The sequence below is a fragment of the Sapajus apella genome, unplaced genomic scaffold, assembly GCF_009761245.1.
Source record: "Sapajus apella isolate SASKATOON/1434 unplaced genomic scaffold, GSC_monkey_1.0 scaffold9, whole genome shotgun sequence".
Taxonomy (NCBI): Eukaryota; Metazoa; Chordata; class Mammalia; order Primates; family Cebidae; genus Sapajus; species Sapajus apella.
The window spans coordinates 7,189,076-7,200,978 of record NW_022436949.1 but is presented as its reverse complement, the minus strand read 5'-3'; the positions used below and the strand labels follow the sequence as shown (position 1 = coordinate 7,200,978).

The following is an 11,903-nucleotide window of genomic DNA, read 5'->3' as shown; positions in this document are numbered from 1 at the left end:
AAAAAAAAAAAAAAAAAAAAAAAAAAAAAAAAAAAACATTGCATTTGAGGCTTAGATTGCTAATTTTTTAAAATAAGAAAATATATTTATGTTTTATTAAAAGCTGTTAATGTCAGAATATGAAATGTTATTTTCTGTACATCTAGGTTAAAAAAAAAAAACACCATTTCATGTTCTTATACATTATTTTGAATGTCTCCTTACTATTTTTATTCCTTTAAATGAAGCTTAAAATTTTTTTTAAAAAAAACTCACTTCCATTTTGTTGGGCATTTAGATTGCTTCCAAGGATATTCTTGTCCATATAAATGAAACTTGAATTGAACTCATTCTTCAGGATTAATCCAAATCCTAAGAATGGCAGATTACCATGAATTACTGTATATATTCTTTAAACATTGTTTTATATAGTTTACATTGATCAAAAACAATCGATTTTTTAAATCTAGAATTCATATGTACCTAAAGCAAATATTTTAAAAGTTGGTTTAGGTCATTCTGTCTTCTTTTTGCATTATTAAATCTTTTTCCTAGTGTCATATAAAATTGGCTATGCAAAGATTTTCAGAAATGAACCTTAATGTCTGTTCTGCTGGGTGACCAGTATATTCTCATTGTGACACAGTGCCCTAGTTTACCATTTCTTCATGTGTACTGTGCGAGCCACTTTAAGTCAAAGAAGGAAAAATATTATTAGGTAATAAGCACAGATTGCATTCAGGATATCAGTAAAGAAAGCTTGACATTTGTCATTATAAATAGTCTCTGATACCTTTTCTTTCCCATTGTAGATAAGTTTGGACAATAGAAAGCACTTTTCTCTATCTTTCCCATCTATTCACTGTTCCCTGTCAAGAGATGATTTTGAAAAATGTTAAAATTATATTTAAATCAGTCAAATTTTAAAAACAGTTTTCTTTTTGTCTTCTCTGAATAGACTGATGATTTTGTAGTATTTCTAATGGTCAAGAACACTAATAAAACTTACTTCTTAAGTGTGGTTTATTGGTGTGTATAAGCATTTTTGAAATTTTGTCTTATGTTTTGAAGACTGTCTTACTGAATTTCTTTCATAACTAGATTTCAAAAATTGAAAGGTTAAAAACTTAGTGAAATTCATTTTTCTTTATTTTATAATGAATTTTCCTACGTTATGAGTTTTTTCATGAATGTTTTGTTTCTAGGGTGTCTTACCTTTTATATGTTATAATTTTGTCCTTTCAAGGCATTTAATATACTCTCTTTTAGTCTCTGTAGAAACGCTGGAAAAGAATTTGAGGCAGATGGGAAGGCAGCTTCAACAGCTTGAGAAGGAATTGGAAACCTTTCCCCCTCCTGAGGACTTGCATGACAAGTTTGTGACAAAGATGTCCATATCCTTTGATATCTAAATAACTTAAGTCACTAGTCAACTAGAAATACAATTTATTTAATATTTTAGGTGTATTTGCATAATCAGAGATCATTCTGTAGTGCCAAATTACAGAAGGTTTAACCCTTGCCTTTTTGCAGGGAAATTTATCAAAGTGTCTGTCTGTCATGAATAATACACAAATGTATGTCTATTGATTTCTTTTTTTTTTTTTTTCTTGAGGCAGTCTTGCTCTGTCACCCAGGGTGGAGTACAATGGCATGGTCTCGGCTCACTGCAACCTCTGCTTCCCAGGTTCAAGTAATTCTCCTGCTTTGGTCTCCTGAATAGCTGAGACTACAGGCATGCACCACCATGCCCAGCTAATTTTTTTGTATATTTAGTAGAGACAGGGTTTCACCATGTTGGCCAGACTGGTATTGAACTCCTGACCTCAAGTGATCCACCTGCCTCAGCCTCCCAAAGTGCTTGGATTACAGGTGTGAGCCACTGCGCCCAGCCACAAATTTATATGCATTAATTTCTATCCTTTTTCCTTTTTATCAGGTTGGATAATAGTATGTTCTCTCATCTCTTCCCTGTCGTATGCCTTATTTCCTTCTGATGTTCATGATGAATTGAAAGGATATTAAAACTCAGCTTGAGGAAGTTTGACTCTAAAGTTATGATATGATTTAGATACCTTTGAAATGTCTGAGGAAGCAGATATAATACTTCATAAACAGGTTTAACTATTCAGCTTCACTTCAAGCATTGGTATATATTATAAATTAGTTCATGCTCCATAAAATTTAATATTTCCTTTAGAAATACTAGATAGTTGCAAAATCAAAATGGAGTTTATTATAGTTACTACTTGTATTGATATTTTCCTAATCCAAATAAATTAATAAATATATATGTGTGTGTATGCATACACACACACACCCCTATATATACATAATGAATAGCATGAGGCTTGTGTCCTGTTTAAGCTTTGCTTTGTATTCAGTTATCTTTATTATCACTAATTTTGTGGCTTAATCTCTAATGAGTAACTGAAGTAATAAACTTTTTTATTTCCTGAAACTAGTGTTGAGTTGCATTGCAAACCATTTTGTGAAATTACAGACTGATGTCTTTTGTGTTGTAATAAAATATTACTACGGTGCATTATTAAAATCCCATGTGGACAAATGAAATCTGCATGAAAGATAAGCCACTTCTAAAATGTGCTCTTATAAATAGACACTCCTAATATCTTAAACTGAGGTACTTGAAATAAAATTACTATTTTTCCTCTTTCTACCTCTTCTCTCCTGAGATTTAGTGAATCACAAAATTAATATTTGGCTTGTCATACATTTTATTGTATATGCTTTCAGCTTAATTGTGAACTAAGCTTCGTTCACTGTCTCTGTTGGGGAATATCGTAAAAATAGACTCCAACAACAATCAATTCAGGCTAATGTGTTTGTTTCCTTTTGTATCTTCCCACCCATCCAGTTTCTTGTTTCATTAGGGAGGATGCCTTTATCACCGTAGTGAGTAAGGCTTTTTTTTTTTTTTTTTTTAAATAAAGGTGAAGTCTGTATTCATCAAAAAAAATTTTCGTACTACCTTCTCAATATGATAAAGTATGCTTTATAAAATAAATGTATTATTGCTGCGTTATATGTTTCATCATTCTTAGCTTTTTTCTTTATCATGTTAAAAATGTTCATATGTGACAGTTTGTTAATAACTAAGTACTGTTAATTGAACTACTTATTATCGTTCCCTATAGATACAAAGCAGTTTAGAAAAGATTTTGCTTGCATGTAGCTTCTGATAATACACTGTGAGTGCACTAATTATGAAGCTCGGGTTTATAGAACCAAGATGAATTCCTGAGCTTGCAGTAAGGGTTGTAGAATCTTGCAAGCTTAGCAGACGATCTCAGGACATATCTATACTTGTATTTATATGACACAAGAAACTGAATGATGTCGGCTTCTTGAAAGGTATGCAGCTCATAAAAAGCAACCAGCAGGAAATCAGAAACAGGAAGGATGATGCTTTGTTGGAAACAATTTTTCATTCTGAGTACAATTATACTCCATGGACAAGAAAGCTACTACATCCTGTCGCTAAATATCACAACCTAGAAGCCTCTAATGAACTGATTAGCATTCATGTATCTCTTGGAAGTCAGATATATGAACAGTTGGTGCACTTTGCTATTGACAAAGCTTATAATCATAAATATTCTTTGCTGAGATTAGATGGCACTCGTTTGCTTTTCTTCTTAGTTAGACATACTAGTTTCGAAGTAATTAAATTCATTCATTGCAAGTCTTTGTTTACTTTAATTAGGACTGACAAGTCAGATTTTGCATATTAAATGCATTTATACAGATCTTATTAAAATGGCAAATTGTGAGCTTCTTAGATGTTAAAAATTGAAGAATTTGGAAGCTAAAATGCACAATTAATAAAATATATTTAAAGTTTGTTATTAACCACTTAAACTTTGTTTATATTTTTCATTTTGATGCTTATTAGTCGAAGTACATATCAAATGTTTGGTTCATTTACCAATTCTGGAAGAATATGCCTATTATTTAAGTTGTTAAGGATGTATCTCACAAGCACACACTTAAACAATTATGATTTAGTGAACTGTTATATCTGTTAATTGCATTGTCTTAAATTATTAAGATACAATATTAATTGTAATGTGAAATTTTACTAATAGCACTCAATGATAGTATATTGTATTTTTATTTTTTCAGCGCATGCTCACTTTTTACATACACCTCTTAATATTAAAAAATATGAATTTAGTGCATCCTTTGAAAAGCATGCACTATTATTTCAAATATCATTGCCTTTTTAGTAACAATTATTACCTCTCTCTTGCTAAGTCTAGTCAGAGCCTTAATTAGAGTTGAATAGTTCCACAGTAGCTACTTGCTCGAAAAATGTGAAACCAATTTCAATGTATAGCAGTATTGTTACATGCAAACTATTATATGCGAGGTGTATGTACTTACTAAATTATTATCGGTGAGAAAATTAAGAATATGCCAGGATTTGTGTCATGTAGTGCTTGTTCCTTTCTCATGATCTTTAAATTCTGTGATATGTCTTATTTTAAGGAGAATAACAAATAGAATTTAGAGCATTGCTCTTGAAATTCTTCTTGCATGAGCACTTGCCTTTCTATTTTCTTCCTACTCCCTCTCCTGAGTCTTTCAGAAAAACTTATTTTGCTAGACATTTATATATTTCTGTATTTATTACAACTTATGTGACAAGTTACTTGACTGCTTTCCATGTTATATTCTTTAAATTTCTTCATTGAAATCCCACTTTATTTTCACACTTTTTTTTTGTTATTCTATATAGCAATGCTTTAGAAACTTCTGAAATCACTGGGTAGATGCTAAAGCCAGCCCAGTAAATTCATTGAGAGAAAGACTTATATTTATATTCTGCACTGTATTATGTGCAGCATTTTTCAAGTAAAGGAATTTAGTATTTTGAACTTTGAATTGTGGTGACTAGGAAGTAAAACAGAAGATTGAAATGAGTGAAATGTAAACTTGTGTAATACATAGCGCAGTTGTAAGATGGGAAATTGGGCAATCAGGTGATTTATCGTAGCAGATTTTTCTTCTCTTGAATTAGTCTTCTCACTTTCTTCTGCTTTTCTTCTTCTTTGTTTCTTGCCTGTCTGCCACTTACTTCCTTCTTACCAAACTTTTAAAATTAGCATTAAATGTGTTGCTCTTAATTCTGAGTCTCCAAATTTATAATATTTTTTTTCTTTTTCTGAAGTCTTATTACACTTACACGAGAGTGCTACCCAATGGAGGGCCCACTGCTCTTTAACAGTCAAGCCTCTGTTGTTTTAGTCAATCTCACTTTCTCAGCTAGGACTTTTTTTTAACTACCTAACTTCTTTCACATTGTGTAACATCAATTTTTTTTCTCTACATCATACTTATTACTATGTTGAAAATATCATTCATTTATTTATTTGTCTCCATATTGTAAAATGTTTCTTGACAGCAGGGACTTTGCCTGACTTGTTAACTACTGGTTTTCCTAGTGCCTAGAATACAGTGGAACTAAGTAAACACTTACTGAATGGCTTGCTGGATCTTGTGTACTCAAGAAAGTCTATGAAAGATATTAGACACATAGGTCTGATTGATGCTGATCCTTGTAAAGTGCGTTAATTGCAGTGATGGTCATCCTCAGTGACAGAACTGTAATAATGGCAGTATGACCTAAGAATAAATGCGGGATATATTTGTGGTAGGTGGTTTGGTAATGAGCAATACTGGCAGACCAGGAGAAGAATTTCCAGTCTCAGTTGGCCATTGCTAAATACGTGTCATTCGATGCATGTAAACACAGATCTGGTTGTCTTATACCTCTCAAATGGGAAGATGACAGTGAATCTAGTAGAAATTAATGATAATTTGGCCTCAGTGTTGGTAAAGGACACAACAAAATAGGTTTCTCAAAACATCAAGTAATTGGACTTATATCAATATTTTTATAATGAATTTTATGAAATTTTTATTTTAAGTATTTCACATATTTTTCCAAAGCTCTTGACAAATATAGAACTTGGAGTTTAACAATTTGCACAAGGACGACTAACCACATTTGGTTTTTCTTTTAGATGATGATGATGATGATGAATTCGAATTCTATCATGGCTAGTCTACATTTACTCCCTACCTGGCAGTACTGCTGTCTCTTTTTTCCTTATCTTTCATTATTTTTCTCAAAGAGAAGGGCCTGCATCAGTTTCCTTATTTCATCATCTAGTGATGAAAGCTCTGGCCAGAAGAACCATATCTTTTTGAAATTGTGGGCAAAAAAATTTAGATATCAAAATTATATTTTTAGTTTCTTTTTCCTGGCCTGCCTGAATCTCGTTTTTTGTTTTAAAATTTAAATCCCGTTTTTTGTTTTAAATTTTAAATTTGTTTAAAATTTTTGTTTTAAAAATGGCCAAACTTAATAAAAGGACTTCTGCAAATTTAACTATGTTCCATTTCTTTAAATGTCCCAATTTAAAAGAGCCATCAGCAATTATAAGTGATGCTCTAAAAGAATCATTTTTTCTGGATGTGGTATCGTGATGTTATATCTAACTGCATTAGCAATTTGTCACACAAAGAAAATTTTATTGTTTATTTAGAAAATGTTTTCTAATGTCAGTGGCTGTCACATTCACATTAAATTCGTCTTCTTAATTTCAGTGTGTTTTCAACTATGTTGTCATGAGTGAGAGAACATTTTGTCATGAGTAAATGACAGAAGAACTATATTGTCATGAGTATGTGAGAGAAGAACATTTCTGTATGCCTATCTGTGTAATTGTAATTCTGTATGCCTATGTGTGCCTATGTGTGTAATCATAATTTTTAATAATCTAATGCATAAAAGAAATTATATACCAGTTTTCTAAGAGAAGTTAAAATGCTAATTTGCTGACATAATGGAAGAAGTTTTCAGTTTAACTCTTAAAATTTTATTTTGTTCGCTTTTAGAACCTTAAATAAAGTTTAAAATAAGTGAGGGATAATACTAACAAGTATTTTTGTGTGCCACTAAATGCCCAGTCACTTTTCTGCAAACTTTGCATATGTTAACTCATTTAGTCCTCTCAATAGCCCCGTGAGTTGGTGATATTATTGTTCCCATTTTACAGATGTGGAAATCGAAGTACAGAGACATAAAGGCATTTGCCCATAGGCATACTACTACCAAGTATAGGAGCTAGAAATCGATCCCAAGTTGTCCAGTTTAACTGTTGTGCTTAATGCTTGTACTCTTGATTTCAGTATCATTGCAATTACTCAACTGCAACTACTGAGCTATAGTTTTGAATCATATGAACTCCATATTATATATTATTATGGTAAATTGGAAGAAATGTTTTTTGAACTTGTTGAAGAAAAAGATGAAATATATAAATCTTTTCTAATGATTTCCCAAAGTTAATTGGAAATTGAATTTAAGATGTTGCTATGCAGTATAACTGACTTTAAGAATTGTTAACTATTAAATGTAATTTTAGAATTTTGGAGCTATAATAATGGTGGCTATTAGATGAAAACATTGGATTTACAGAGTTTTTTTAAAGAATTACTTTATAAATTTCCGAATACCTTAACTATGGTATACAGATTTGTTATCAGTGCAAAAGAACAATATGAGACACTTTCGAAGTTACATGGAAACATGGAAAAGTTATACCAGAGTATAATGGGATACTATGCCATTGATGTGAAGAAAGTGTCCTTGGAAGACTTTCTTACTGACCTAAATAACTTCAGAACCACATTCATGGTATGATAAAAAATTTATTGTGTAAAAAGTTTTTGTTATTTATGCTATCTTATCTCATTACGTTGTTCTACTTTTTTTGCTATAGGAAAACCTGTTTTTTTTTTATTTTGAAAGTTAGCTATAAAATTTCAGATTTTAAAATCTATTGAAAAATGTATGGTTTGTTCTCCTTTTGGCCTTTCCAACATTAAGCTGTAATCAGACATTTTGATTGAAAAGGTGACAGATTCTATAGTTCTTCATAAAGACTCCCTTGCTGGCTGATTACAGAGCACTTCTGTAATAAGTTTTGGGCTATGAATTTGTTTCTTTATACTTAAGATCAATTTGTATTTTTGTGATATAATTTTACCAGATTCCATGCAGCTTTTATACAGCTTTTTTCCCTTTTCTTAATGCATTGTACAATAAGCCACATGCAATTTGCCTTTGAATAGGTTTTACATTTGTAGGGTTTCCTTTAGATACTTTAATAGGAGGTCAGGTCTTTGATGTGGAATCCTTTCATTTAGGCATTAAAAATATCTTTTCAAAAATATTAGCTGATTAGATGGGGGGAAGAAAAGAACCATACACATATTAAAGTGAGAAGGCATTGTTGCCTCCCTAGGGAAACTGGTGGTATATTTCTGCAATGAAAAATTGTTATTCTTAATAGATGAGTAAGTCATTTCTGTATTTGAGCAATTGTTTGTGGCGATTAAAAAGTTTTGAGGTGTAAAGAGAAAGAAGGTTGAATTTAAAGAACTGGTTCTTTTTAATCTCAGGAAAACTTTATTGCTGAGGTTGTTGGGCTTGGTTATAATTATTTAGTTAGGATTAGATAGACTTTTAATGAAAACACTATTTTAAAGAAAAACTAGTCTTCAAGAAATACACATCTGCTCACAGTTCTAATTTATTTTCTCCACAAATTCAAAGCAATTCTTTAAATTATTTTTCCCTATCAGAAATAAATTTGGTTAATATATTATATACCTGTGTGTGTCACATACTTTGCAATATATTATTTTAAATTTTGTAACGTTTTGTGAAGCAATATGCCTTAGTCAAATTAGAAAAGACTTTGCAGTCTGAGAGAGCTAGACTTGGATTTCATATGAGTTCTGTGTCTATGAAGGCTTATTTAACCTTCCTGAGTCTCAGTTTCCACATTTGTTTTTAAAAAGGAATGTGAATTCCTTCCCCATAAAAGTGTTATAAGTATTAAATGAGATAATATATATTTAATGTTTATCATAGCTCCTGGCATATGTAGTTGCTCAATAAATTGTTATTCAGTAAAGGGTTAATTCAGAAGGCTTGGGGTGCCCAAAACCTTCATATTCCAAAGAAAACTGTCCCCTGACTGGCTACTAAGAGACCTGGAAATACCCTGCTTGATAAGGGTGTTTTATATACCTTGGGCCTTGGGCCAACCTATATAGAGATGCTGACAATGTGATTTATGGTGAATACCTGTTTTGTGTCCCTGGGGCCCTGGGCCACACTATGTCCATTTGAACTCTTACTGAACTAGAGACAGAATAGCTAAGATTAGTCTTCCAGGCAGCCTATGCTTAAGTGACTGACTGTCAATAAAAATCTTGACACCAAGACTCACGGAAGCTTTCCAGGTTTGCAGTACTTGGTACCTGTTGTCATATATTGTTTTGGGGATGATGAAGCATTGCCTTTTGGACTCCACTGGGAGAGGGCAATGGAAGACTTGGATCTGGTTTCTCCTGAAGTCTGCCCTTTGCACATTTTCCTTTTAATCTGTATACTTTGGTATAATAAACCATTACAGTGAATATAATGACTTTTCTGGGTTCTATGAGTCTTTCCGGCAAATTATCAAACCTGAGGGTGGTCTTGGGAACCTCTGACACAGTATGCATCGAGTATAAAATGGATATATGAAGTAATAATACCCTTCTATTCTGAGAATTTTCTATAAGCCAGGCATTCTTCTAAATGCCTTACATATATTGTCAGACAAGCCACACAGTTCTTCTATGGCAGATAAAGAAGCTGAGGCACAGAGATGGAACATATCCAGCTCAGTGTTATACTGCTATAAAATGGTGGAACTAGAATTTAAACCCATATAATCTTCTCTAAAGCCTTCTTTAAGAGCCTAAACTCTTAAACATTATGTCATGCTGCCTCTTGTATTCTACAGTTTGTGTTCCAGTTTACTAATAAGAACACTGACATTTGGAGGGTTTCCTAATGAGATCAATGCCATATTGTTTGTAAGTGATCCAGTTGGGATTTGAATCCAGATCCCAACTATGTAAAGTATGCATATTTAGATGAATTATTTACAAACCAAATTCTTGTTCCAAAAAAAATGGCGCTTTTTTATTTTCTATTGGAAGAGGGGTTAGGCTTCAAGCTAGTCCTGTTTGACACAGCAATAGCAGTTATGCATTTAATAGATGTTAATACATCTAAAAGGATGAGAGGGTTTTGGCATTCTGTGGGTAACTTGGCATTTCATGTGGGCAAGTAGTGGGCAGAGAGAAAGTATGAATAGGAAAAGCGTTCAAAAAAGTAGGTAACAGAGTGACAGCTATACTTTGTTTCAGAGATTGCATGGGTAACAGAAGTCACTGCTATCACACACACATCCATGTATACACTGCACTAAATTAAGATTGTTAACACTGACTGTAAAAATTTATTAAATGTAAACAATAGTATATAGAAGAAATTTAGGAGAAAAATAAGCATGAAGACTGGAAGGGAATTGATTGTAACAAGGTGGTAAAATTTTACACAGGTACTTTATTCTCTTCCATTTTTCTTTCTTTTTGGGGTTATACTGCTTAAATTTTAGACAAAGTATGTTTCTTAAAAGTCCAGAGTTGTACTGTTGTCAAAAACTCCTGACAAATAAATTTCTTGTTTTGGCCAAGTCTTCTGATCTCTTAGGTTGCTCTTTAATTCCATATTATTCAACTTTGAAAACCAGATCAATATGAACGTGTCAGTATGGAAATATTAGATCTGTAGCTAAAGAAAGATATAGAGTTTTAATTTGTTGAAGATCTTGTTCCAGAAATCCACATTAATAGGCAAAAACAATCTTCTTTAAACAAAAGTACTGTTAAAACGTTTCCATTGTTTGTTCATCCACTGGCATTTAGGTATACTTCTGGTCATGAATGAACAAGTTTTACCATAAGGTGAAGGTTAATTTTTATATCACATATTGGGAGTTGGAACCACTGTCTTCACTGCATACCTACTCCCCACTTTGGCAGTTTTCCATGGAATGTTTTCTGAAGTTCAGGCCACTGTACTTACTGTTTCCTATGCTTGGAGCAGTTTCTCCATACTGTGCCTGACTAAATTATCGTACTCATCCCTTTGATCTCTGTTCAGACATTTCTTCCTTTAGTAAGATCTGTGTCTATCGTGTTTATCTTTGTTTCTCTAGTGCAGTTCATGGCATATAATAGATAAATTTGTTGAGTAACAGATGATCAATGGGTGATTTAATAGCTAACATATATAGAGCTAACCATGTATCTGGAGCTTTATTTACTCATTTAATCCTTATAATAGCAACCAGATGTGGTATGTGTACTGTCATTTTTCCCATTTTCCAGATGAGGAAACAGTTTCGGAGAGATCCTGACTTGTCTATCATTACATAGCTGGCAAGGAGCTAAGATGCTTCCCCAGGCTGTCTGGTTCCAGAGTTTATACCACATATGGCCGACCTGTGCTAACATCTATTAAATGCATAACTGCTATTGCTGTGTCAAATAGAACTAGCTTGAAACCTAACTTCTCTCCCAAAAGAAAAAAAGAAAAAGCTGCCAGTTTTTGGAATAATAGTTTGGTTTGTAAATACTTGATCTAAAATATGTATACTTTAAGATTGTCTTGGGATTTAAACTTAAGCAGTTAAAGGCTGGGTTTAAAAGCTTTTCCCTATACCTTTGACTAACTCATACAGTCTCTCCTCATTTTTTTTTTTTTTTTAAGGATCTCATGACTAATTTCTATAGATACAGCTCTTCGGGTTCATTTTTTTGCTCTATGAGAGCCTTGATACAATCGCTAAAGAAGGAACATCTGTTCCAGACTGCTGCCTCAAGCCATGTAGACCAAGGGGGAAAAGTTTCAAAATCTTGTAGCTTCTCTGAGGAACAGCTGTTTATTTTGACAGCAATTTAACTCACTCCTCTTCTACTTGAGA

At 32.5% G+C, this 11,903-nt stretch overlaps 1 protein-coding gene across 2 annotated transcripts in view; it reads left to right on the top strand.

Annotated features, from left to right (window-relative positions):
* Positions 1-11,903, top strand: part of DIAPH3 (diaphanous related formin 3) — a 493,236-nt gene that overhangs the window by 325,691 nt on the left and 155,642 nt on the right. For both annotated transcript variants that reach the window (XM_032277324.1, XM_032277325.1), the window contains 2 exons: positions 1,249-1,373; positions 7,544-7,708. In XM_032277324.1, coding sequence (XP_032133215.1) covers positions 1,249-1,373; positions 7,544-7,708 — 290 coding nt within the window. The remainder of the gene's footprint in view (positions 1-1,248; positions 1,374-7,543; positions 7,709-11,903) is intronic.